A 27,805-nucleotide genomic window follows, 5' to 3' on the forward strand; every position below is an offset into this window, starting at 1 on the left:
GCACATTGCACACCTCCAGCTTTTAGTCCACACTACTGTGAAAGGCTAAGGGAAAAATGGCAATCCATTTTATGATTTCAAAGGGAACAGTAACTCCAAGGAAAATGCACAAAAATCTGTGTCACTGGCTATTTAAAGAACAGCTTCAGTAGTTCCTACTGTTGCATGATAGATTGATTATTTTGACAATTTCCAGTATTTTTAAATCTTTCTAAGCAGGAGCCACAAGATGGCAGCAGGAGATAACCGCACATTATTTTACTTCAAGTCAGCTTAAGCAGTCCTCATTCCGATATTCCTCAAACCTTACTCACTCCTATTCCTCATCTGAGCTGCAGCAGTTGTTTCCAAGGCCACGCAGCATGCCGGATCCCAAAACTGGTCCTAGCTGAAATAATGAAGGGCGGCTTACCGGCATCCCCCAAACGCTTTGGTCAGCACTGCCAAGGCAGCAGTGAGGAGCAGAAAGAGGGGGATGGAAGTGACCTTGACACAAAGAAAAAGGTCTGCAGACTCACAGCTTGGATTGAAACAGAAGGTTGTTTGGATAGCATTCATAAAATGATAAACTTGCAGAAATTGCCTTTCAGAGAGCATCATTCCAGCTGAATGTCATCCTAACTACAAAGTACCTCTTTGTATATTAATTTAGTCATTATAGTTATTTAACTGGTGAGTCTGCATTTAATGGGTGTTTACATTCATTACCATTTATCTTCCACAAATGCAATTAGTAACAGCATGCCAGATATTTTTTCACGTGCCTTCTGCAACCGCATTAAAACCAGCGAGCTATCTCCAAAGGCGATTATTATTATTATTAACGTATTTACATTAAACAACTAAAATCCCTCAACAGGAGCATAGTTTAGCACAGCTGCCACGGAAATACACAGGACCAAGCTCTACCGAAGTGCTCAGGCAGCAGCTACTCCTTTAACAGCTCCTCCCATTAAAAGAATCTTCCTCCTCCCCAAACATTTGGCAGGGGTTTTCTGGATCTGTCTTTAGTTATACAATATTAACAGTGAAAATATGAAATGAGAATTCATGGGTTTATATGCTTTCACTTTAAATTCTATTTAAAACATTCTTGGGATTTTCACAAGACACACTAAACATCCAAATGAAGCTCTTGCCTTCCAAAATTGCTTTTTTAAACTTTTACTATGAACATGACACCGTACTTTTTATTTAAACTCCAGCCTTTTTTCCTTGTAAAGAAGCAAGGGAGGTTAGAGATGAGTTAACTTTACATGAGCTGTTACGGTATTCCTAGGACAATGCCCTGCGTGACCTTGAGCTACTTGGCCTGTCATCCACCCACTCCTCTTGTTTGTTCTCCAATATGTTTGTACAGAGCCGCGAGAACTGGCGTTCCGCAATTACCGGGTGCTGTAGCACCCATGAGAAATATCACACCCTTTTTCCTCTGGACACTGTTGTTCTGCCACTCAAAGTGAAATGATGCTGTTTGAAAGGATTAAAGTCGCTCGGTACCACCCTACTCAGAACCCTGGCACTGTAATTGCTGTCAAATTAGTTCTGTTCATGCTACAAAAAAACCCAAAAAAACAACCCCATTTAAGGCTTTTCTTTTATAAAACCATACTGGATGTCTTTTTCTTTACACACAAATAAAGATCTAATGACAAGAAAAATTGAATAGATGACAAATGAGGAGCCTGCTTTTCAAGGGACACCATGAAAGAGCTGAAGCCTTCATCTACAAATCCTTCAAATTGCTAAGCAAACAAGCAAAATTCTCAGGACTGACAGTGTTTTAAATCCATCATTCTCAAAATAGAATACAATATAAAAAAAATCCAATAGTACACTGATTGTTGTTCCAGAGAGAACTGCCACTGTACATGCCCCTTGTACTAACTGTTCCTAGAAATGTTTTTATATCATTCGCTTCAGTATACACCTGCTACTTGGAAAAGTGCAAAGTGTTGCCAAAGCTTCCTCCTTTCTTTTTCAGGTACTTCTTGATTATTTTCTTTATTTTTTTAAATAGTCACTGGTTAAGTACATGGTTAATACTAGGTTTTGCACCCAAAAAAAGTTATCTAGTACCTTAACATAGTACAGAGCAGAAGGTGAAGGTTGATAAATATAAACAGTAACGTGAAGGGAAAAAAAAGGAAAAAGACTCCAACCAACCTGCAACAGCATCAACTTTTGGCCACTGCAGCAGTCACACAGGGGGTACACAGTGATTTCCACAGGAAGGCAGGTGAGATAGCCTGAAACTCTGCAGCTTAACGTTCACGTGATTGAAAAACAGTATATAAGTTTGTGAAATGATGAGCGGAATGGAAAATAGAGAAGGAATTTCAGTATTTCTTCCTTCTAATAACCTAAACAGGAAGGGATCTCATTAAATGATCAGATGAGAGATTTAAATTAAGCAAGAGGAAGTACTTTTTAGAATAACCCATAATTTAACAGCAGAACTCATGGCTAGAGGCATACATTTAAATCATGATCAAATTAATGGGAGAACTATCCATATTTCTTCAACTCTAGCATTACAGCAGACACAAAGGCTATCAAAACATAACAAGAAAGCCAGAGCCTGACGGATTATTAGAGGCAAACATGAGCAATCCAGGCTGAATCTGTCATGGAGCTCTGCTGTAACACTGTGGCTGGCACAGCTGGGGACTGCATATAATCAGCATTTGTTAATTACAGAAAACAATGCTTTGAAAAAACAACCCAACAAACTACAACACAAGCCTAAAATAAGAGCCCAAAGATGTAGAGGTGAAGTCACATGAAGCTTAAACGTACCAGATGGAAATCCCCCGTGTAGGTGGCTGTCAGTTGCCTACACTTTTTCTGCTGCTGCTAACACAGGGGCCAAAGAAGGCACCGAGCACCCTCACCGGCCACCTGGTTACATACACCGACAGCAGCAAGCACGGTCAAAACACGTCATCATGCAAGCAGCTAAAAGTATAAATTGGGGGGGGGAATAGAAACCCTGACATCTGGGAGAATCAGCTCTCCTTGTTCTTTGGGTCTTAGAACACTATCCGACACCATGCCTGCTCCATTGCTCCCAGCGGGAGATGGCTGTGGAATACAGAGCAGCAGAGTCATGGGTTGAGAGCTGCAGGTTGGAGATTCGCCACTCCAGCATACAAAGCGTCACCTCCCGCTCATGTGCGGCAAAAGTGGGTCTAGCACACGATCCAGCTCCAGGAATAGTCTTGTACGCCCAAATAGTGTCCTCTTGCTTCCACAGCACTGAGAGTCCTTACATCAGGTCTGAGCCAAGGTCCTCGCGCTCTCCAAGAGGAAAAAGTGACACAAATATCCTTCTGTCAGACTTGGGCTACAGGAGAGTGACGGTACAGAGCGTGGTTCCCCCCTTCTCCCCATGGGCTAAAGAGTGGGTACAAATCCAGCTGCAAACAGCTGAAACCTTTCTTTGAAAATTTCTGCTGACTTGTTATAAATTAAACATTTTCATATAGCAGTGGTCTGTTTTCAACAGAACTGGAAATTAATCAGCACCCTGAACCTCTGGGTTTCTGCAGCATGGGATTACACAAAGCTGCTGTGAAGTTATATTGTAATCTAGCTAACTCTAGAGACAGATATCAGCACAACACCAGATTAAACTCCAGCTTGAGTTCTGAAAACAGTTCCTGACTTTATGGCAGTTTGTACAAGACCCTTGCAGCCAAACACACCCAAACGATCAGGGACAGCTGAAGTCAAATGCTGCAGTCCCTCCCCAGCTTGGCCCAACCTGAAATACTCTGGATAGGCTTGGAAACTTTTCAGAAACAAAAAAACACCACAAACCCAACACACTTCAGCTGCTGAGAAGCCCACCAGCATGCTACATTTCTGTTCTGGAAGAGGAAAAATACTGGAACACACCAGAAACTTATCTCTGATGTTACAAAAGGGTAGTATGAACTTACTAGAGGGTTGCTCTAGTCAAATCTATTGAAATATGTACAGAGCCAGTTCCCCTTCAGGTGGGTAAATAACCTGTCCATTTTACCAGTGGTTTTGTTTAGAAAAATCAGCAAGCCAGGGGGTTAAAGGAGTACAGAGGCCTTACATACAACTCTTGCTCCTGCAAGAACACCCCTTGTACAGTCCTATCCCCCACCCTAACATTCGTATCCCACATGTACTAGTCATTTAAGTTCTCTGGCATAGAACTCGCCCAACTATCACAAGTTGATCTGTACCAGCAAAATCCCAAAACAAATGCTCAGGCAGCACCTGGGTCCAGCCAGTGGTTCTATTCCCAAAGCCAACTGCTCTACGTGGAGCAGCCAGGGGCTGGACAATTCTCTTGTCCACCATACGTATGCACGCATGTTGAAAAGAGGCTGAAGAGCAGAGGAGTCACGATGACATGTGGAAATCACTGCAGGAATCTGGAGATAGTAACAGTATGGGTTTTGTTACTATTTTCATGTGCATACACACTGTCATGGGAGGCTGCTCTGTGTGCCGGGGGCATTTCTGGTAACAGCCAACAGTCTCATTAGTACCTCCAACACAGAGAGGAGTCTGTGTATACTAATTGTATTACTGCTCGCTCTTTGGACAAGAAGGATAGTATAAATGCACCCTCAAAGACTTTGGACTCTCATTGTATCGATTTACACTGCTGGTTTGGCTTGGACCTGGAGATCTCTTCTGCATGTGGAAGGGGGGACAAAAAAAAGTAAAACAGAAAAACACTCCAACCCACACAGCAATCCAGCTTCACCAACCTTTTCTCACACACCACACCTCTAACAAACGATTACTTAAAGATTAACTCTTAACAGAAGAGTCCAGGACTTTGCATCTTCTGGCACAGCTGACCTAGCAACATTTCTCCATAGGTTTGTCTCCATATATTTCATTGTAATGTCTGTCTACTCTTGCTTCTACCAAACCACAGAGCTAAGTATGCCAACTAGACTGTGGTTTAGCAGGGACTTTCTGTAGATCAGGCTTCCACAAGCCTAAGTGAAACCTTACACAACGCTCTATAAAAAACAATGAATGTCTTTTCTGTGGCAACATTCACACCACCACTGGCAAATTCACACACTTGTATTGTAAGCCACCTTCATTCACAAATCCAAGCACAGATGGCTTGCATAAATTCAGGATACATCTTTTCCACTGACCTAATTGTGGCAGGACTGCAGCAGCTCAGATGACATGTTTTGTCGCATTTTTTTTTTTCCACTGTGGCTAATCACAGCTGTGTCACACACTTAGAACTGCAGCAAGCAGTGGGTAAACAAATATCACACAAGCCAGCTTGCACAAGAGAGGGATGTGTATGCCTCTGAGACAGCTTCCCCACATGTTTTAACAAGTGCTCTCAAGAAGAATGTTCCAGGCAGTGTTACATTTCTGCCTAAGCCTCTTAGAGCATCAGTTAACCCTTTGAACGCTTGATGATAATCCTAATTTAAAGAACTGGGACTTCAGATGCATTTGCCTTTGCAAACAGTTACAAACCAAATTATACAGTACTCCTAATTTCACAATTAAAAAAGTTCAGCACATTATGTTTACAGCAACTGTAAACAACAGCCTGGGGAGTGAAGAACTTTTCAGAATAACCATTATTTTCTGTGATTCCATATCCTCAAACAAGCCTCCAATGTCCCTGCTTTAGGAATACAGATGATCCTCAAGCAAACTCCATGCAAATCTTAATCTCACTACTAGTAAAAAAACTAAATAACAAAACCCAACATCCTCTAAAAAAGCAGTCTGAATGTAATACATAGCCTTGTAGTGGCTGTATTCCATATCACCACTTATATGTTAAGGGAACAAAAGTACCTGCTGTAACTCTCACAAGGTGACACTCCTCCCTGCAAAAACAACAAAAATTTAAAAATTATTTTTAACATGGATCTGCTTAGGGATCCAATTTTCAGCTCAGCCTCTCTGAAAACCAATCCTCACTCCCTTACTGACAGCTTCTACTAAGAAAAAAAAAGTAAACCAAAGTTGAATTAATTTCAAGATAAGAATGAATAGCTCATAGAAGGAAAAAGTTAAGGAATTCAGTGTTTGGCTAGAATGTATGTGAATACAAATCCAGGATTATGTTGGTTGGTTTTTTTTTTTTAATATTTAACCATGCTCCGAGATGGACAATAACAGTCCTAACATGGAATAAGAAGGCTTAAAGAGTTTGGTGGGGGGGTTTTTGGGTGGGTTTTGTTTGGAGTTTTTTTGGGGTTTGTTTTTGTTTTGTTGGGGTTTTTTTGTTTGTTTGTTTTTTTACACAAACTCCATCATCTTATCTGCAAAGCAACAGCAAGTCAGCTCTACTGTTACTTGTCTATGGACAGTACTTTTAGCCTGTATAAAGTACTCAAAAAAACCCCCAAACAACCTTAAGGAGAAGAGCCACCTCCCTCACTGTTCCTTATCAACAGGACAGTCCAGTATTTAAAGACCACCAGCATGCACCACCATGGAATACTATCCCACAATGTGGAGACTGAATTAGCCAATAACCCTTGGAACGGCCCAGAATCTGTCATAATCTGGAAGACGGGATCTGCTGCAGAAGGCTGGAGTTCAGCATCAGCTCAGACAAGAACTGCACAGTCTTCGTTCTCTCCTCATGCACTTCCTCTGGCAGATGCCTCCTGCTGTCCTTCCCAGCTGGGACACAGTAGCTCTTCCTTTTCTTCCTTTGCACCATCCTCTTATTCAGGTTATCTCTTCCTTCTCTTTTCCTCAGCTCCTTCACCTTCCTCCTTTCCTCTGACCAATTCTCTGCTTTCTCCAATGTAACAGAGCAAAGAACACCTACTGGTGTGCCTCTGCAGAGGGCTTGCTGTATACTACAGAGCAGAGCCAAGTGGCTTGGTCTGGTAGGATGCTGCTACAGCTCGTGCTCTACTCAGTAAAGTCACTCCTGCACTGTGGCTGTTCTGGTGTGGGACAGGGATGAACAGACAGCTGCTTGTGAGGAACTTGCTGCTGCACTCACCCACCACTGTAGCAGCAGGTTTGCAGGACCAGGCAGAATTCACAGAAGACTGGCAATCCTGCTATGCTGGCACAGGTTTCTTGTCATCTCCTGGAGGGATCAGGGCTCAAAAAAATTGGCAGCTTGCTCTTGTAGAGAAAGCCTAAAGCCAAGCTCAGTCAAAACCACATTGCCAGTAAAGTTTATTTACAAACATACAAACTTCAGGATTAGCATGCTGAAAAACACCAGGACCACAGGCCCCAAAGACGTATCATCATCTCTTTAACAAGTATTACAGGGACAAGGGTTATGAACACTTCTCTCCCTCTTTGAAGGGAGAACACAGCTGAATACAAACTCCCTGTGGCAAGTTCTAGATGATCTTGTATCCTCCAACATGCTGGCTGTGCAGAAGTTTTGCTATGAAGCGTCAGGAGCTCTTGGCCCAGCACAGCACTGCTCTATTGCAAGAGTCCTCAGCTAACAGATTCAGTGATCCTCAGGAACACAAGCCATCCTGCCAGGGAAGCTGACACTACCTTCTCCAGATGGGAGGAGAAATACTTTACAAGGAACATGTAAAAAGTGGGGAGTGAAAAAAATAGATCCTATCTTCCCTGCAAGATGACAACCCAAAGCCAGTCTCAATATCCTATGCTAAAATTACGTTCTTTTGCTTTTCTAGTTTTTCCCATTAGCAACCCAAAGGTGAATTCCTATCAGGGAGCCCTCGTATCTATTTCCCATTCAATCCTGAAACTGTCATAGTACAGCAGGTTGTACTGCTCCCCCACCCTCCCATAACAGTTGATGTTTTCTGAACTGAATTCTAGTATTTAGAAGCTGTAACCAACTCTGGTTAAGCACATCAGCTTACATCATCGGCTTTAAAGTCAGTTTTTCTTTGCCTCTTTTTCTGCAAGAGGCCAGGAAACCTGGATGTGATATGGCTCTAGTTCTTCTGGAGTGACAAAGTCTGGAGCGTTGCCCATCAGGTCCCGTCCCCTGAAGGATTTAGGGAAAGCAATGACATCTCTGATACTTGGAGCGTCAACGATGAGAGAGATCAGCCTATCAAGTCCTAGAAGCAGAAAACAAACTGGTGAACCACTTGAGTTATGGCCCTATATTACTTCCTCTGATTTAGAAAAACCAGAAAGATGGAGTAGATAATATTACTGACTTTGAAGAATAAAACTGAAGCAAGTAAGGCAAAAAATTAATCTCAGCCAGTAGCAGAGAAAGAGACTTGCCTAGAGCAAGCAGAAATGCCTAGCAAAATAAAGCTTTTCAATATTGCAAAAAAACTGTGGCACACCAAGGACTCCAAGACACAGTGCCTTTGCAAATGTGGCATAACAAGCCAGGGCAGTTAAGCTGCAGGAACACTATCAGGGCTCTGCTTAACTGCTCAAAGCTCTTGGTCAACCAGTTCTGAAGGAATACTACTAGGAGGAATTCAAAAAGAGGAATTCAAAAAGAACAAGAGCCTTTGGGTGACTGGATGGAAGTCACACTGGCAGATCACAGGTTAAAATGCTAACCTTGGGGGTTTTTGTCTGTTTCAGTGCAGGTTTTTCTCTTTTGTCTTTTTTAAAATCCACAAACTTGCAAGGTTCTAGGAAAAAAAATCTGACATTGCTGTAATGCTGTATACAGCACTGTAGTGGCTTCTAAGGATGCCATGCCACAACAGCTTAAGCCAACCTAGGTCAGAGCTGTTGTCTCCTATACGCCCTCTGACTCTGCAGTTCAACCTTCTTCTCCCTGTGTTGGCACAGGTATCCATCAGGTCCACACTGAGCCAGATCAGGGAGCTAACTTGGTAGCATTCATCAACTGCCAGTTTAGCACTCTGAATTAGTGAGCAAAACAGACAAGGAAGAAGGGAAGTGAGACTGAAGCAGAAGGTGAGGTTGTGGCAGTGATCCAGGGCAGGAAACAAAGTACCATTCTGTCTCAGGCCTCTGGACATGCACTACAGGGATCCTGTTCTGGCTGCGCAGGAATGAGAAGAAAGGCGGCATAATCTTAATGAATACACTGTTTGTGGAACAGCAGATAATGATCATACTTAAAGCTACCAACATGTGATGTGGTCCTTGCATAAGAACTTAAAAAAAAAATCACACTATGACACTGGAGAGGAACACAGAAACATTCTGCACCTGGTGACAAGACCTCTATTTCCTTCTCCAAAGCAGCTACAGAGATGGAAGCACTGTGTTACCCATGCTGGTGGTAACAAATAGCAACACCAAAACAGCCATCTCTGTGAGGAGGAGACAAGGCTTTTGCTAATACGCATGAGGCTTGTTCCTGGGATTTAATATGCCAAAAAAAGTCACAAAACACCAGCATCCTGGAGAGCTACAGAGCACTTACCTAAAGCAACTCCTCCATGAGGTGGAGCTCCAAACTCCAAAGCCTCAAGCAGATGGGAAAGCACCTCAGAATCCTCCTGCAAAATTACATAAGTGTCACTGGACAAACAATGCTCTTCCTACTAGCAACCTAAGATGAAGGTATGATAAAGCCATCCATTACTCAGGAATAGGAGTTATGTTTCTTTATCTGAGAAGGACATGAGTGTTTCTTTCAGAATTTGAAACAGATCTCCAAGTGTTAGACACATCTTTAGGTGTTACCTTCAGCACTTTCTCCAGCACAAAACGCTGCTGTTCTGCACTATGAATTCTGATGGAGCCACCTCCAACTTCATTGCCATTCAGCACAAGGTCATAATGTTGGCTACGGACCTGCAGAAAAACAAGTGAACATGCACATTAGCAAGGCTGGGGCACAGCTGTATCCAACCACCTGCATACAGACAGCAAAGACACTGGGAGTGAAGACATGACATACTACAACACTGCTCTCTGTGGTACCTTGTCTATCAGAGGCACCGATTGGCAGGAGCATGCACAGATATTTGTCAGAGTAATCTGGAAGCCATCTCTTCCAAACATGAAGCAACATTCCTTTTTACAGTAAAAACAATTGTACTTGCCCAGACACACAGCTGTAACAGAGCCAGCATGGTAGGCATGAAGTTAGTTACCTTTGTGGGATCAGAATAGAGGAGGCTGGTATCTGAAGGATGAGGGGCAGTGAAGGGGTGATGAGCAGATTCCAGTTCAGTGGGATTCTCTTCCTTGGGGAGGAAAAGTGGAAAATCCACCACCCACAGAAAGTGAAAAGTCCTAGGATCACGGAGTACCAGCCCAGCTGCCTCAAGGAGGTCAGCACTCTCCAACCGTAGGCTTCCTAATGCAGAGCACTGCAAAAGAGAAGGGAGAGAATGAGACAGGGCAATTTTACTAACAGGGAAGTCACTCAAACACTGACTGTTTCATAAAGGTAGTATCAGACAGCATCAGTTGTAATGCATTGTTGCCTTAAACACTTTTGCCTTGTCTCCTAAAAGATATCACCTTCCTGCTACGGCAGCAGCAGCTCCAGTGTTTGACAAAGAAAGGCAAATAAGGAGCTTGAAAGCTCATTGTCTTCCAAATGTTCCATCCTCACAGAACTCTACTACACTAGTCTCAAGCTCTACCCAAGCGTGGATTAACCGGAGGAGTGCAGGTAAGATCTACACTTTGCAGACAGAGGAATCACAGCACAGAAAGATAATATGACAACATTTTGGCTATCAAGCCAAGCATGACACCTTGTCATAAACCAATGCTTGGAAGGCAACATCTGCTGGCAAGAACGCAGAGGAGGGTAGGGACAGAATGTCCCATCACTGCTCTTCATCTGCTTGTGGGAGACAAAATTACCTAGCTGACCTTGCTTTCCAATCTGTTTGATGCTTTAAAAATTAAGTTCAGGTGAGAGAAAAGGAGGCACAAAATTGTTCCTGTTTTATATGCCAGCCTTCATTTCAGTTACAAGCTCTTCTCAGAATTTGACTGGGTGCAGTAAAAGCAACAGGTACGTTTCAGGCATTATTTGCCATTGCTATAGCTTCAGCTCCAGAGAAGCACAGAATTAGATGATGACCTATTTTAATAATAATAAGAATTAGACTAAGGTCAGATAACATCGAAGCCATCATGAGCAACATTCAATTCTCACAGCCACCCAAGAAATGCTTCCTACCACTTGCTTATGTTCACCAGCTGCCAGCAGTACCACATCATCCTCCTGCATGTTCAGCACTTGGATGAGCTCCGACTGCTGCTCCTCCCCAAGAAACTTTGTAAGCAGAGACTTCAAGCTTCCATCAGGCCTGCAGATAATTTCCACAATTTCCTAAAGAAAGATAGCGTATGTCAGTTCAGTGCTGCCCTCTCTTGTCTGGAGACATCACATGCTCAGGCACTGACTCTCAACTATTAAAAACTGCTCTTCTACCTTCCCCTGCCTGCAAGTGCCTTTATACACACTTTGTCATTCACCATTTCCAAGGCCTCAGCAGCGTTTGTCTCACCTGGTTAAACTGAGATTTTGCAGACACCTTTAATGACTCCAAATCTTTATTTTTAAAGTATCTCTGGGGAAAGAGCAAGAGAAAACATGTTAAACATCAGCAAAATCTATGGAAAGCCTAACCAGGATTCAAATTTACTGACTTATCTGTTTCCAAACCTCTCCAGTTATTGATTTCTAGTGGAAGTTCTACAAGGGCTGTGGAATAGGAAAGGGACCACAGCACTAGGCTGCAGCTGGGTGTCTTCTCCAAGGGCTCCATTCAGGAAGAGGCCCCTCTAGGCTGTACATCTGGCTGCAGCTTTTCTCCCTGCTCACAGATCAGCCGTCAGCAGAGTCAGATCATGCCAACTGCCTCCAGCATGCAGGAACAAGATTATTACACCACACTGTTGATGGGGAAGGCATAGCTCCATTTAGAGGAACAGAAGGAAGCCAACCAGGCTGACTCTCACGTGCAAAGAAATGCAGTAGATGTGAGGAGCTGCATCAAGATCTTGATTTTTTTTTTCCCCAGCTACTCTGATGTTCAGAGGAGCTCAAGATTCTACTTTTGTTTTGCTCACATGCACACCTTAGTGCCCTCTCGTGGGAAGCCAGTAACTTGCACTTTTTCTCCCAAAATTAAGGAATCCCAAGAGAAACCATAGTCAGGAAGTCCTGTTCCCCAAATAAAACTCAGTGTTTAGTGGATTTTTTTTTCCATACTGCCCAAGTTGCAAAGATGTCCACAGGCAGAATTAAATCTGCATCCCTGCCAAAATACATGGCTGTGTCAAATAATCTTCTACATCTATTGTCAGCCTTGGATTTGGTCTGTGCCATTCTCGTTACGAGACACAGGTTATGCCCACAAATGCAGTAAAAGCAAACATGAGAAGGGCATGTAACCACCCAACCTTTCTCTCACTAGTCCAGAACAGAGCTATGCCATACCTCGATCTATTTCAATCTCTTGCCCCAGGGCACAATTTGTTATTGAAATGCACATCAGAAGTCATCCTTGACAAAAGCAAGCTGAAATCCTGAAAGGCTTCCCTATTCTTCAGGGACTTTGCAGCTCTGTTTTCTTCCTCCCTTTCCTGAGGACAATATTTTCTTCCCGTCACCTGATCATCTCCATTCCCCTCAACACCACTCAGCCCAACTGGACATCAATCACAACCAATCCCAAGTTCCCTGAAGGGCACTACTGCCCCAGTAATAGCAAGGAACATTTCCATACCAACAAATGAATTTGAATTGATATTGTATTTATTTCACATAAACTATAAGCAGTATGTAAAAGCATCACTTACCGCTCCCTGAGGGATACAAATGGCTTTGACAGTGCCGTGTGGGTAACTGAGCGCATTCTGTACAAACGGAATGTCTGATCTTCGTAAAAAGTCACTGATATCCACTATCTGAGAAAGGAGAGATCACAGGAAAAAGCAACAGTGGTAGAAACACAAAGCAAAAATCTTGCACCTATGTCTTAACACATTCAACACCATTCCCTGGGATATCATTTCTTTGCTCAGAGAAATCAAATGGTTCCCAGAAAGAAATGAATGGGGCTAAGCTGGAATGACCATGAGCAGGCTGAGCACTACAGAAACAGAAGTGCAAGACAGCCAGGAAAACATAAGGTTGAGATGGTGACATCCTACCGCAGTGAAGAGAGCTGAATAGTGAAAAAGAAACCCCCAAAATTAGTTTCTGGGTAAATATAAGATGCTTTCTTGGTTTTCAACACTGTTCTTAATACATTTGTCAATATTCTTATTTCATACTTTCATACTCTATTTCATATACAAACAGTGTATGCACACAACCGTAGTTGGTGATCTTGAAAATACCTTTCAGGCCATTAAAAGGCTGGAGAAGCCTGTCTCGTGAAGCATGCTCACCAGGAGTATGCTTTGGAGAGTAGTAGAGAGAAGCGCTTACAGTATCTGCCTTATGGGCTTCTGCTCCGAGGACAGTCAAGATACACTGCTTCCTAACAATACATTACCTTTAAAATAAAAGGTTCTAAAATCATACGTTTTCCTACAACCAAATAATCAAGCCCTCTCTTCTCCAAGAGAGATGATTACCTGTACAAAGCAGCAATGATAGGATAGATACCTTAGGTAAATTACAGCATTAAGAACCTCTGCCAATCATGCATACATGATTTTAAAAAAGATTATTCTTAAAAGACTAACAGAAAGGAAAAGCTGCAAGTTTCCAATAGGCAAACCCTCACCTTCATCCCAAAACGGGTGTCTGGTTTATCAGTCCCATAGTCAGCCAGTGCCGCCTCATATGTCATGGAGGGGAAAGGAGTTGTAATGGAGCCTCTTTCCTCAGGCCAGGAATATTGAAGGAGGCCCTCTATCAGTTTCTGGATCCCAGCTTGATCTACAAATGACATCTCTATATCTACCTTAAAACAGAAAACAAGAGGGGGGATTCCACATTAGCTACAGGTTTTGCCTTTGCACTACTACTTGCAGGAGCATTTGACTATAAAGTCAGCATAAAAAGAAACAATATACTACATGAAATCATAGCATGACTGCATTAGACTAAGAATGTGCTTATGATCTCCCTACAGCCTGATGACTCAAGCAACAATCTCCTCAGAGAACTGAATGAGGTAATGATGACAAGGACAGAAGAAGCAGCCTTGAATGAACCAGGCTAACTCTGCCTGCAATCTCAAGGCTGAGGAATGGCATGCCTGACCCAGCAGGACAGGAGGAGATTGCATCATCAAGCACAATCACTGCTGCAACACAATTCCCACATCTACTGCACCTGAGACCCTGCAGTCAGCCAAGGACAGTAACCACTCTGTGTGTGTCCCATACTAACTTCAAAGGGCTGTGTCCATGAAACATGCAGCAAACACTGTAGCCCCCCAAGCAGCACAAGAGCTAGCAGAAACTAAGCCTTCAGAAGGCAAAACAGCTACAGGATGTTTGGGTTGAAGAAGAGGAGGGTGAAAAGCAGTGTGAGCTGTTACCTGAGTGAATTCAGGTTGCCTGTCCGGCCGTGAACCTTCATCTCGGTAGCAGCGAGCAACCTGAAAGTACCTGCAATAGTACTTGTACTTAGATAACAATTGTAAGTACCCTAAATTAAATTATGACTACAGAATTGAAAAAAAGAGAAAAAAGCACTCTGTTCTCTGTGCAGCAGATGATCATAGCCCTGGTTGTTCCCATCCCCTCAAAAGCATGAAATTTTGAGTGGAAGCAGCTGTATCCATCTCCAACCACAGCTTCCAGAGGCATGCAGAGGCTTACCAAGCGAGCTGTGTCCCAACAGAGGCATACACAACCCCTTTTCTCACCTTCTGCTCCAAACCTGGACTTTACTAACAGCCATGCAAAATTCACTCATGGTCAACACCTGGCCTGCAGTTCACTGCATGAACAATTGTCTCCCTCTCCTTCAATTTTATTTGAGAAACGAGCACAATTAAAAGCTTGTACTCATGCTCGCTAAGAACATGCTTCCCTTGTCTTCAGTCATGCTCAGCTGCGCAGCCTCATCTCAATTAGTTCTATAGGTTACTCTTGGAGAGGCTTTTATCACACACTAGATTTTCTACATTTCAGGCAGACTGTGCTTCAGATCAGGTTTCCATTTAAAACTACAGTGAAGATTTCAACCGTCTAACAGGATACATTTCCTCTTACTGGGAGGCATTATTGCTGGGGGCGGGGCAAAGGGCTTGGCATAGCTGAAAAGTCTTAAGTATTTAAGAATCCCTCTTCAAAACTCAAAACCCTTGGCAGTAAGTTTTTGAGGAAGTATCTAAAACATCACAGATCAAAGCAAGCAAACTCTGGATGGGACATGCAGAAAACAGGAGTCCAAGAAACTCTTACCTGTCCAAGCCTCCAACCATGAGGAGCTGCTTGAACTGCTGAGGACTCTGTGGCAGAGTGTAGAACTTGCCCGCTTCCCTCGAGGGCACAAGGAATTCTTTTGCTCCCTAGCATCATAAAGAAAAGCTTGCACAGTTCAGCAAATAAGTGACCTCAATTCCTGACAGAGAGCACAGACTAGAAGCGCAAGAGGAAAGGATCTATTTTTGCCATTATGAAATCCCACTTGTAAGGAAATGGCTGTTTGTACACTTAAATATGTTAACCAACTAGGTCCAAAATATCACAAAGGAGGATTCTCCACCTTCTGCTTTGAGACTAACGCATAACAATACACCATCCAAGACAGGGGTTTAAATGCAAGAACTCCATGTGTTAGTTCCATCAACAATTCCTGTGCTACAACTCTCTTTCTCTGATTATTTTTGAAATGATAGAAAGGAATATAAACTCAGAAATTAAAAAGGACAGTGCCACTGCAGTAACCTACTAGTTAAAGGATAAATGCTAGGGAAACAGTGCTTAGAAAAAGTTTTTTAGGTTTATAATCTGGCTGTTCCAGGACAGGACTTGCATTCAACATACACTCTACAAGACAGAAGCTTTATTCATTTGAAGGTTCAAAATTAAGACACAAGATCTCACCTCTTCCCTCTACATTTAAAAGGATCCATGTATCACATCAGACACTGGCACATGAGCTGTTACTTAGTGAGGGAACAGCAGTGAAGGCTGAGCAGCAATTGACAGTAATTCAACCATGAACTGCCTACGCTAAAATGCATTACTAATAAAATACATACCCCTGGGGTTCTTTTAAAGAGCGTTGGAGTTTCTACATCCACGAACCCTGAGGAACAAACACATGCTTCAGACACAGAATATGCTGAGAGCAGGGAGAACACAAAGTATGTATGACACAAAGTAAGCTAGAGTAGGGTTAGTCAGCAAAAGAGGTAATCTAGCACACCATATAGCCTCTCCAAGATCTACAGATTTCGCTACTTCTAATAACTTGCATAATGACAGATTTAAAGGCTCTGAGCTACCCTGCCAGATGTCCTGCCAGAACTGTTGATGACAGAGGACTTCACAAAGGCTGAAAAGTTATTAATCCTTTATCCATTTTGAACTGTCCAAAAAGGACTTCCTGATTTTAAGACAAGCAAAAGCCCTATAAGAAATCCATCCCTTTGATATACCTCAAGGTGGGTGACCAAGAGGTCAAACACCTTTCCTCACTGCATACAGCTCATTTAAAACAACCGGTTAGTAGCATGCTGAAAGTTTTCAACATACTTTGTTCTTCAGGCCTGCCAACATCCCTCTAAAGACCCCACTGCAGGCAGACATGTCCTTACTAAGTGGGACCAGTTTGGAGTAGCAAGTTGATTGGCAATCTCTCCAGGAAACAGAAGAAGGGAAAGCTAAAGCGTTGTTTGCTGCACACTGTTCGTCAAGCACTTTTCTTACCGTGGAGGTTACACAGGTACTCCCGCATCTTCATCACTACCTGTGATCTCAACCGCAGGTTATACTGTAACTGGAAGCTACGCAAGTCCAAGTAGCGATACTGCATCCGTAAGGCCTCTGATTTCTGAAGATAAGAGGTAATTAGGATTAAGAGACAAAATTCAAACTGTATGTCCAATGAAGCTGCTCCTAAAGCCACAGAACAAAAAGGGGAAGCTGAAAAAGGGATATTGCTCTATTGCTACAACCGCCACAAACATCAGCCCCCGAGCGTTTCCATGCACAACAATTACTTTAGAAAAAACAGACAGACATTTCCTGTGATAAGAGCTTTCTCCATAAAGTTCAGGATTTCAGCCCTCCTTATTTTCAGTCCACTGCAACAGACTGTAGCAATTCTTCTTGCAAATTTTAAGCAGAGGGGTGGTATCATACATAGATCTAAAAGAACAACTAAATGGTGATACATCCTTATGACAGACAGGAAAACTAAAGTAGTGCGGCTGATGGGAATTGCTCAGGACCCGTAACACGGAAGGAACGGGACCTAGGTCTTCCAATTCCAACACCTATGTATTAGTCACAGTTTCAATGGCACTGAGAATATCTGTTATTAACAGAGATGCCACTCCTACACCACGGAGCCTGCACTAAAACTAACCTCTTGTAAGACTGTGTACTTACAGAGGAAGAAAATCCTCTGGCTGACTAGCTACTTGTCCAAATAAGACTAATCACCCTTGCCTTAAAGCACAGAAGTGCATTGGCAGGTTCTGTTTCACGCTCTCAAACAAAAAAGCTAGCGTAGCCTGATTTCTTTCACTCTTCTTCCTTTATCATCTGTTCTTGCAGTGGTATTTGAAAACCCTGTGCACCGGAATCATTCAAGCCTTGTTTTCTGCTTTAGTTAGAAATACATCCCCACAGCTAACAAGCAGCACCCCTCTTAAATACCATCCTTCCCCCAAAGCAGAAAACCAGATGAAGCTCTCAGATGTTTTGCCATTGCCCTGGGCAAATTCCCAATTTATTGAAAAGCCACCACTTTGGTAAAAAACCCAAAACACAGACACCTTGATAAAATCCTTGATTTCAAAAGGTAGCTTCTTGCAGGAGTTTAGGATCTCTGCAGTCTCCACCTTCACTTCAATATCCCCTGTTGGCATTTTCTGGAGCAAAAAGAAAAAAAATAGATTCAAAACTTAGGGAGAACAATTGGACAAAGGCATTTCACCATTCAAGTATTTCAGGTCAGGGGAAAAAAGAAACCCATGTGATTATCCTCCCTGCCTTCTAACACAGTCCAACTTTGAGAACTTCTCTCAGGGACAGATTTCTCCTAGATTTCCCTTCTGTTCAGAAAAACACAAGTCACCTCACCAAAGATGGCATATTCTTTCCCAGTAGCATACTGCTCTCTACCAGAAATATAACACAGTATACATTTTAATGTCCATTAGCAGCATCACCATCAGTCCTTAATACAATTCAAAAAAAGGCAATTTGTGAGGAACTTCTAGTTCTGAACACCAGTTTTCAGAACTAGTCTTTTTCTTGGATCCCCAGGGAGAACAGACAGCTTTCCCCACTTCACACTGTACCACAAAGTTCATTTGATCCTACAGAACTCTTTCTATTTACCAAGGGAAGGTATGTACAACCTTCCAACAAAATGATAAATGATTAAAAGAAATAAAAGCATTCTTGAAGCCTACATTCTTTATGGATATCTATAAGCGGTCAGAGCAAAAAAGTATGGTCATAAATCTAGGTTCTCTTTTTAGGTCTGCCAGTGATGGGATATGTACAATCCTGACAGATTAATCTACAGCTGACTACAATGAGAGCTGAGGAATGCATAACATTAAAAAAATTATTCAACCTCTGTTTCCTATACAATGAGAACAGCAAAATCTATGCAGAGGGAGAAATAGGTCATCATACGCTATGGAACTTGTGATGACAATATGTATTCTCAAGAAAAAGAAATTCTCAACCACACTTTGAAAGCCTGAAAAACTAGCCATTATCCTTTCAAAGGGCTGGAATACAATTTAATTTGTGAGTGTCAAGTGTGCATTGAAGTTCTCCTAAGTTACATGTCACAACAATTATTTCACCGCTAGAACCCATGGCAAAGCTACGACAGAAAACCCACCATACTCCTACTATGCAGTGCTCTTTTCCACAAGGAAAAAACCCCTGAGATCCCATCCTCCTCACCGGATTCTCCTGCCCTGGGGGCCGAGGGCACACAATTCCAGTTACTCGGACAACAGACTCCGCCGGAGCATTAGACAAGAGCTTCTTCACATGAGAATGTGCCTGCAGGAAGATGACCATGTCTCACAGACACTCAAAGAAGAGGACAAACACACCATGCTCAAGGGCCTCATTTCATAATGGCCCATTTGAATCCAGGATCGCTCCTCATAACCCAGAGAAAACAGCATTAATGTTTCTGTTGCAGTGTCAGATCAGGGCTCTCCTAATGCTTCCATCCACTTGTGAGTCAGAGCACTCATTCTGACAAAGTACCTCATTCTGCTCTCCATGTCTGCTGAGCCCAAGCTGTCAAAGGGAAAAAAACCTCATATTTTGGTAGCACTTACCTCATCCTGTGGAATGATGATCTGGGTCAGCCCTTGGAAATCCCTCAAAACCAGAAACAGGTCTTGTCTGAACCATGAAAAACACAAAAGGAAAAACTTTTTTTCCCCAAGAAATCAGTAGTCTTGTGCTTTTTAAGCCAAACCACATAACAGCTAGCTACCTTCTGTACCTTGTGACTAATCTCAAAGCACTTCTACATAACGTACGTACAAATACTTTTCCCACATCTGAATCTAATCTGAACAATTTGTTTCAGATTTTGCCCAGCCACAGACAAAGAATGTGCAAATAACCAGGAGAGGTAGGATTTTAATTTGAACATTAATCCATGTAGAGCAGGGATTCTGAAGACATGCAATTTCCTGCTGGGAAACATCATTCAGATAAACATATTTAGATGAGCAATAAAACTAAAGTTCACATGGATACGAAAAAAAGTCCAACCACAAAACAAGGAGGAGAACACTGGTCCCATAAAAAGTTTCACATGAACAATCCACACTTTAGACTCAGAATCATAAATCTTGATCCCTTCAGCTGCAGTAGAGACAACTACCATTGTACTTAATTCATCAAGAAGCTGCCAAATGGAACATGCTCTGGCTGTCTTTAAAAGCAAGAGTGCAATGATCACATTGCAATAATCCTAACTCTCTTTCCCGGAACTGAGGTGGTCAGGATTTGCTAAAAAAAAAAATCCATGCAGACCATCACTGCAGAACAATGCTGGATAAAACCCAACCTCTCTGGACTGTAAAATGCAAAATGCAACTTTTGATACAAATTAATTTAATCAAAGTCACGGGACCTATCTCCATTTTATAAGCACATACCCCAGAACAGAACATTTTGGAGCATCATGCATGCTGTGTGCATTTACAAAACCTTCAAGTCCATTAGGAGTGTCTATATCACGCCACCTATAGCAAACTATTGGAATTAACATTTCATCCCCTGCTTGCTACCTTTGCTTAATTATTTCTTTTTTAAGCAAAGCATGCATACTTTAAATATGCATCATGGGATGCTGTAGTTGAAAAGACAAACAACACTGCTTAAAATTAAAGGACACAATTAAAAGAAATTATTTGCTCACAGCTGTTAGAATTGCTATAAATACTCTATTACTTGTTTTCTCTCCTATACAATGAGGATGGCAATATTTAACTGCTTTACAGTGTTGTAATGAGGATCAATTAACATTTGTATGAAACTCTGAAGTTTTACATACTGATCTGGCACGATTCTCAACTGTTTTGCTCACTTCCAAAGCGACTGCTGCAGGATATGAAAAAATAACCTGAAGCATAAAAAAAGCATTTGAATCCAGGCCTGGAGCATACATTGGATCTGGCAAACAAGAATCGCCATTTTCACCTCAGTTTGCATTTACCTTTGATACTGAATCCATCCGTACAGCGTGACCTCTTGTCCCACGTGAGCAGAACGCAGCTCTCCACAAGTGTTGGTCCGAGCAACAAAGCTATTGAAGTCTTGAATAAAAATAATAAATTCTTTTGTAGCTTTTGCAGGCAAGCAAGACAAAACAGAGTTCCCCTGAAAAATCCATCTCTATGCTGTATGTATATTTATCCCTATGCTGTATGTATTTATATCCCAAAATTTCCCTTCTGAGCTTTACCAAGAAGCCTTAATAAAATCCCAGGAAACCAAACCCAGACTATACAATGACCCCATCAAAAGAAACACTAGTAATATAGCTAGAGAAAAAGAAACTACCAGACTTTTAAAAGTTTAAAATGGCAGATATCTATCAAAGTGTTTTCTTGGAACTACATCTAAAAGAAAGTCTCTTAAGTATTAAAAACCAGCATCAATAGTTATTATACTGAATTAGTTTGTTCCACAAATGTAAACAAGACAAACTGCAGTGCTTCAACACAGCACTCCTCATCCTTGCTGTCTACTTCACATTTTTTTCCAGGCTGCCTTTTAGCCTGTGCAGTTACTCTCTGAACTCATATCCCCTATTTACTTTTTCATTGACTTCGGTGTTGTATTGTATTGCATCCCCAGTACAATTGCTATAATGTTAGGACATAAAAATAACATGAAATTATTTTAAACAATTTTTAAGAATTATTTTTATGTCTCAGTCCCACTTTCATACAGGAATCTGAACACAGCCTTGCTGCAAACTGTTGCCCTGCAAATTCCAGGGACAAGAGAAGGGAAAGCTGCAGATCAGCCCTGAGGCACACAGGCAATTCCACATTTGAACATAGAAAACACAGCAGAAAGGGGCCTTGACAAGCCAAGACTGAAACATATTGACACTCACCACGTGGGTGTAAATTCAACAGTTTTCTGCTTGTAACTACTGGTAAAACACCTGAACCATGATTACAGAAGACTTTCCGCAGATCTCAGTGGCCTGGCATCGTGACTTAATTATAAAGCCAAGTACACCATTTATAGAGCATGCTAGAGCTTCAGCTTGCAAAGAGAAATTTGAAGGATGCTGTTACCTAGACATATATATGTGTGTGTAACTATAAGAACTAGTCTCCTTTGCCACCTTTGTGACAGCCTAAAGGCTGCAGAGAGTAGAGGGCAAGAAGGTTTGCTTTCACATTGTTTATAGATTGTATGCTATAGGAGAAAGGGGGGGGGAAGCAAAGTAAAGGATCAGGAAAAAGAACTTAAATTGGTTTCAATATACTTTGAACCACAATTCACTGCAAGATACCAAAAGTCAAACAAGAACAGGATTTAGAAAAGACATTTAAAAAAAAAGATCCAGAGAAAGCAATTTATGATGAGCATGCCTTTAGTCTCCTCTGCAGACTACCCTGAGCTGGGTCCCAGGGAAGAAAAAACCACCAAAATCCAGAAAAAGCGGCAGCGGGGACAAGACAAACGTTTCTTCCTCACCTGGAGCCGCTGGTACCAGCGCTGAGGCTGCCCGGTGCAGGGCCCGCCCGCAGCCCGGCCGGGCCTGGGGCCGCAGCGCCCGGGGCAGCAGCTGCAGCAGGCGGGGAAGGGCCATCCTAGAGCCTGCACCTGAACTGGAAACGGGAGGGGGCTGTCACAAACCTACGAGGCGTTAAAAGCACGGGAGGGAACACGCCAGCCCCCAAGCCTCAGCCTCTCCCCTCAGGGGTTGCCGTCTCCCGGAGGGACCAGGGGCACCGGCGGGGAGCAGAACCCCCGGAGCCGGGAGCAGCAGAGAGGTCCCCAGCCGCAGCAGGCGAGTCGCCTCACGGTAAGGCTCGGTTCACCGGAGGAAGAGCTCCCCACCAGGAGCCGCAGCACAGCAGCCAAGCCAAACCAACCTCACTCTACCGCCACCGCTTCCTTCTTTCTTTCCCTTGCTTCCGCCCGCCGTAAATATGGCGGCCGGGGGCGGTGCCCCGCTCAGCGCGCCGCGGGGGCTGACGGGAAGGGGGTTCAAACGGCGCCCGGCGGGGAGTCGCGCCGGGGTTGATGTCGGCCATGGAGTCGGTGGACGGGGCGGTGCGGACGCTGCCCAGTATCGGGCGGCTGTCGCGGGGGCTGCTGTCGCGGGGGCTGCTGTTTGGAGGGGTGCACGGGCGGGTCGGGCTCAGCCCCAGCAGTCGGCTGCTCCCGCCAGCGCCGCCTTCCCAGGTAGGGCCGGGCCGGTGGTAGTGGTGGGGCCTACCTGTCCCCTGAGCCGGGCTGCCCCCCGGCCCAGCTCGTTCCCCGCCTCAGCGGGACTTGGGGCTACCTCGGCGCTACCGACTCCTACTCGGTACCGCTCCCGCAGTGCTGCCAGGCAGGAAAACCACCCCTGCTCAGGAACAGCGCCCGGGCCGTGTGGGCTGGGGTCCCTTTGCAAGCCCCGAAGGGGGAAGCTGCCCTTGTTTGTTGGGCTGTAATCTTATTTTCTTAACTTTTGTTGGTTTTCTTTTTTTAGGAAAACGTAGATTCTCAGAAAACCACATTTCTACTGCGCAAGCAGTGGACCTTATACAGCGTGACCCCTCTGTACAGATTCTCTGACACTCACCTGAAGGATTATGCCAGACTGCTCAGTGCTTTCATTGCTGCTGAGAAGCAGAAAGGATTAGCGGTGGAAATAGGGGTCGAGCTGGGCATCAAAGTGGCCATCTCCAGCCTTCCAGACCTGAGAGGTAGTGACCGAGACCAGGCTGCGATTCTTGTGCAGGTAAGGAGTCTTCCACCCTAGCTGTATGGAATAACTACTGTAGTATCTGTTGAGATTTAATGAAAATGAGTCCTGTCTATTTTTAACTGGAACAGAGCATCTCATAAGCAATGGATACGTTTAATTGCAATTTTGAGTTCAACTCTTTGATAAGATGAGAGTAAGAATATAAGGAGCAATCTTCGTCTAATTTTTCAGTTCAGCAGTCAATTTACTGCAAGAACTCCGGTTATTTAGCTTCCTGGACAAAGCTGGTATAATCCTACCTCCTGGCCATAGCTCAAGACTAATTAATATTTCTGAAATGCTTTGCCTCAAGTGAAAGATGCTACTGAAACACTGAGTTCAGTGTGTCAATGGTTATGGGACGTACTACGGATTGGCTCTTCTTAAGCAGCATAAACTCAGATTTCAGGACTGTTCCTAATGAAGTACAAAATGCTTTTCCCCGCTGTTTTCAACAAAATTGCACACATCTTTTAGGGATGTCATGGATAGACTGAGTAACTGTATGAGCTTTACAGAGAAGAATGTTGTATACGAGGTCCTGAGAAAAATCTTATACCAAACACTCGAAATGATAAAACAAAAACCATCTTTGGCTAAAAAAGTCAAACTTTCTCTGTAGCATTCAAATACTTCTTTTCCCCATCCTAGCTTTCTTCGAGATCACCAGCTTCCCCAAAAAACTCAGAAGAGAAAGTGATATGGTCGGGCTGGTTCTGCTCTGTGTCTGGAGATGATTTTTCTGAGAACGTGCCAGAGGACTTCACTTGTTTACCTCTGTTTCTTGCTAACGGGGCAGAGAGTTACACGTCCATTGTTGGAAGTTGGTTTCAGAAGACTTTTGACTGCTGCTTCCGTCGTTTAGCCATCAGCCCTCTCAATCTCAGTTGGATGGCAGCTATGTGGACCGGATGCAAAGTGGACAAAACTGCATCTGCCATGGAACTTGTTTTCTCTGTTCCCCATCTGCCCCAGCCTCTGGATATTTCATATGCCATTCATCCAGAGGATGCAAAAGCTCTGTGGGACACAGTCCAAAAAACTCCAGGAGAGATCACTCAAGAAGAGGTGGATGTCTTTATGGACTGCCTTTACTCTCACTTCCACAGACACTTTAAGATCCGCTTGTCAGCTACAAAACTGGTGAAAGTTTCTACAGCAATTGCCTCAGCACACTGTGATGGGATTATAAAGGTGAGGTTTTAAGTAGCATGTTGTCCCAACTAATACTGGGCAAATAAAATGGCTGTACCTGTCTAGAAATGCCTTACTTCTACAAATGAAGGCTTCATGTTTCTTATGCATGTGTTCCTACAAAGAAGTTGTTAAACCCTCAGCTCTTATTAGTCATAATTAGTTCTGGAGGTGGGGCAGCTATTAATGTAGTATTTTACTACCATATTGCAGCAGAAGCTACTAACCCTAGTCTTGGGCCAGAAATAGGTCTATTAGCTGCGCTATGAACAAGAAAGTTTCTTTGCCCATTGTCCAAAACTTAGACTTAAAGATCCCAAACTTAATCAAAAACCTTAAAAAAAGTTCATTAGCACACCCCCACAGCAGTTATTTCTAAATAGCAGGTTAATTATATTTGTCTTCTGCCTATGTCTTAGTAACTGCAATACTAGAAAGCTAAGAGATGGATGATCTTTAGAGTCAAAACATCTTGCTTAAAGCTACTTCACTTGTAACCCTTTTCATAAAGGTGCTAGTCTCCCTATAGAGGTATCAAAACCACACTTTAAAACCATGGAGGATTAACCCTTCCTCAAGTTTCTTCAAGGAATACAATATGGTATTCTGAGTTAAAGAACAGTTTGGATAACTGCAATTGCTTAAATTTAGTCTGTCTATGATGTGCTGACTTCATTGCTCTGAGTACAGAGGGAATGGTAGAGGCTACAACCGGGACCCCACTCATGCACCTCTCTCCTGGAGCATGAGTTCATCAAAGAAAAGAAAATAAGCTTTGCTGCGAAGAATCTCAACAATTTCAGCCTTTGGTAGGATAACTGCAAACCACTACGTTAGTGTTACATTGCCTATTTTTACCTGCAGTAGTTTAAAAGTGGCTTAAACAACTATGTCACAAGTAAACACAAGAGATACTCAACTGAATAAGCTTTCTGAAGAAGGGTTCTCTTCTTCTGGAAAGTGTTGTGTAAGCTCAGTTATGGCCCTTCCATAATAGGGATGATGAGTTCAAGTCAGACAGATATTTAGATGGGAAGAAATGGGTATTCAAGGAAACTGGCATAGTCTCCTGGCCTTCCTACAGAAGGAGGGAGGTAGCAGAAGTGCTAGGATTCTCATCTTTCAAAAAGCAGGAGTGGGTGCAGGGTGTCTCTTAGGTACCCCACTTCACACGGGACAGAAGCAGAAGTCAGAGGGCTCTGAAGGGAGCAGCCTGTAGGCATGTCTGTTTTCTGCATATCCAGGGTCAAAACAGTAACAGGTACCTTGCAAACAACAACAGAGAAGCTGACTAATCACACAGAACACTCAGTAGTAGATTTCCAACCATTTAAGGGTGTGGAAATCTGGCAACTGCAATTCTTGTTTTGAGATGCTTTTTTTTTTTTTCTCTTCCTTACAGTTTCTACAAAGCCAATACCTAACTGGAGTGCTGATGCTTCTGACGGAACTAGCAATCTCTCAGATACAATGAGAGTTGTTACAGCAAATCTTCAGGCTAAAAAGGCTTACTGTTGGAAGATGCATGCTGAGAAACTGATTGGAAACTTAGTCTTGCAGAATCTTTTTGCCTTCCATGCTGGCTGTCCAAAGTTGGATGCTAACTCCTGCACTCAACTCTAACTAGCTGTAATTCAACATCATGCACAGCAAAGAAAAGCAGACTAAAGCCCTAAAGAAGGGCTACAGGACAAACTGCTAATAGCTTCTTAAGCACCTTTGGTTTATCATAGTCACTCTGTTCATTTATGTGTAGATATCAGCCAGGGGCTAGGAGATAACACTTTGCCAATTCTTGGATGCAACTTATTGACAGGTTTTTCTGTTGTTTCAAATAGCAATTTGGTTTTCACTTAACTAGTTTAGCCTAAAGCTATACAGACAGTAGCCTTAGCTAAACTGTGACTACTCTTGGGCCAGTCTAAATGCAAAGCCAAGCACACCTGAGAAAGGGTGCATGTTTTACAACCCAGGGCAGAAATATCCAGGTCTCTAACTTCCTTCCTAGTTTGCTAAGGCCAGTTGGTGATGGTCATAAAGGTGTTCATCTATGTTCTGGTTGGGCTAAGGTGAACAGCATGAGACTGACAACTGCCTTGTGTGTTCAGCCTGTTGGTCCTCAGACAAATTAATACACAGGAAGTTAAGGTCTGTGTATAAGCTAGATATTTACTATGCTTTGCCTGATGTTTGTTGTCTTGGATGTCATCTTGTAGGCCAGAGAGCTCTCAGGGTTGGAGCTATGGGTGTTAAAATTTTATACTAGATCTCTCCCTTCTATAGCAGGTAGTTCAGAGAGCTAGTGCACAGTGCCTGGCTATAGCTTAAATGAGCAGAAAGGAAGTAGAGTAAGTGCACGCCAAGTGTTATGATTTTTCTATTACTGTACCAAATAAAGAAAATATTTACCATCTTTTGCCAATAGATTGGTCTTGAGCAAAGTAAAGACCACCTACGCCTGATTAAATATATACTTGTATAGTGTTTATTTCCAACTATAGCTTACCTTACTAAACTACTAGCCAAAGAAATACGCACTTGGTTTTAATTTTTGTTTACTTGTTGAAGATGGATTATTTTTGCTTGTAAAGGTTGCTGTCTGTAAAGTGATAACTCTTACCCTGGTAGAAGCAGCTAAGTAATCTTCTGAAGGTCTTGACAGCTCACCAGCTATTTAAACTATCACTTTTGGTGCTTTAGTTTCCCATTTATTTGTCTATATCAATTCAGAGGAACACTGGGTAAAGCAGAAGTAGGAAGTCTGACATAACTGGTACCTGTATTTGATTTGAAAACAGTACTGTTACACCCATGGCTTGGTTTTAAGTCTAATGCTCAGCTCTTTCCAACAAATTTGCATACAGCCTTTTTTAACCTCTTCCTTGCCTTAAGAACACAGACTAATAGCATGTGACACTCCAGTGGCGTATGCTTGTAAACTACAGCCATACTCAGCTTTCACGAGTGATGCTTTGCTATGTATGAGTGTATTAAGGTAGTGTTGGAATGAAAAGGTACTTTTTTCTTTTTACATGCTTATCTGCAAATGGGTATAGCCCTCATTGATAACTGCAGTTAAGCGAAGAG

General features: G+C 42.8%; 3 protein-coding genes across 10 annotated transcripts in view; 1 reads left to right on the forward strand and 2 right to left on the reverse strand.

The window, feature by feature from the left end:
* DARS2 (aspartyl-tRNA synthetase 2, mitochondrial) overlaps positions 1-22,715 on the reverse strand; it is a 29,389-nt gene extending 6,674 nt beyond the window's left edge. For 2 of the 7 annotated variants that reach the window (XM_054834296.1, XM_054834294.1), the window contains exons 1-17: positions 22,264-22,702; positions 20,762-20,861; positions 19,368-19,434; positions 18,979-19,080; positions 17,829-17,924; positions 16,756-16,879; positions 16,086-16,132; positions 15,283-15,389; positions 14,412-14,481; positions 13,650-13,829; positions 12,715-12,822; positions 11,418-11,480; positions 11,087-11,239; positions 10,041-10,259; positions 9,628-9,738; positions 9,365-9,440; positions 7,857-8,060 (exon numbers count right to left, since the gene is read on the reverse strand). In XM_054834296.1, coding sequence (XP_054690271.1) covers positions 7,873-8,060; positions 9,365-9,440; positions 9,628-9,738; positions 10,041-10,259; positions 11,087-11,239; positions 11,418-11,480; positions 12,715-12,822; positions 13,650-13,829; positions 14,412-14,481; positions 15,283-15,389; positions 16,086-16,132; positions 16,756-16,879; positions 17,829-17,924; positions 18,979-19,080; positions 19,368-19,434; positions 20,762-20,861; positions 22,264-22,378 — 1,926 coding nt within the window. In that variant the 5' untranslated portion in view covers positions 22,379-22,702 and the 3' untranslated portion in view covers positions 7,857-7,872. Of the gene's footprint in view, positions 1-3,284; positions 3,301-7,163; positions 8,061-9,364; positions 9,441-9,627; positions 9,739-10,040; positions 10,260-11,086; positions 11,240-11,417; positions 11,481-12,714; positions 12,823-13,649; positions 13,830-14,411; positions 14,482-15,282; positions 15,390-16,085; positions 16,133-16,755; positions 16,880-17,828; positions 17,925-18,978; positions 19,081-19,367; positions 19,435-20,761; positions 20,862-22,263 lie in introns of those variants that run through there. The other 5 variants (XM_054834291.1, XM_054834292.1, XM_054834297.1 and 2 more) reach the window with 4 other exon arrangements.
* Positions 22,716-22,800: 85 nt separating this feature from the next.
* Positions 22,801-27,608, forward strand: CENPL (centromere protein L). The gene is made up of 4 exons (XM_054834321.1): positions 22,801-22,977; positions 23,267-23,518; positions 24,176-24,718; positions 26,121-27,608. The coding sequence occupies exons 1-4, from the start codon at positions 22,816-22,818 to the stop codon at positions 26,190-26,192; spliced, it is 1,029 nt and encodes a 342-aa protein (XP_054690296.1). The 5' UTR covers positions 22,801-22,815; the 3' UTR covers positions 26,193-27,608.
* Positions 23,521-27,805, reverse strand: part of KLHL20 (kelch like family member 20) — a 30,926-nt gene continuing 26,641 nt past the window's right edge. The window contains exon 11 of one of the 2 annotated variants that reach the window (XM_054834303.1): positions 23,521-23,539. In XM_054834303.1, coding sequence (XP_054690278.1) covers positions 23,536-23,539 — 4 coding nt within the window. In that variant the 3' untranslated portion in view covers positions 23,521-23,535. The other variant, XM_054834304.1, reaches the window with a different exon arrangement.

Source organism: Grus americana, chromosome 8, assembly GCF_028858705.1.
Source record: "Grus americana isolate bGruAme1 chromosome 8, bGruAme1.mat, whole genome shotgun sequence".
NCBI classification, from domain to species: Eukaryota; Metazoa; Chordata; class Aves; order Gruiformes; family Gruidae; genus Grus; species Grus americana.

Bases quoted from the DNA above. Each gene is read 5' to 3' on its own strand.
- CENPL (XM_054834321.1), top strand. From the start codon at position 22,816: ATGTCGGCCATGGAGTCGGTGGACGGGGCGGTGCGGACGCTGCCCAGT. The intron at 22,978-23,266 runs GTAGGGCCGGGC...TTCTTTTTTTAG, and splicing joins CGCCAGCGCCGCCTTCCCAG to GAAAACGTAGATTCTCAGAA. The intron at 24,719-26,120 runs GTGAGGTTTTAA...TCTTCCTTACAG, and splicing joins ACTGTGATGGGATTATAAAG to TTTCTACAAAGCCAATACCT.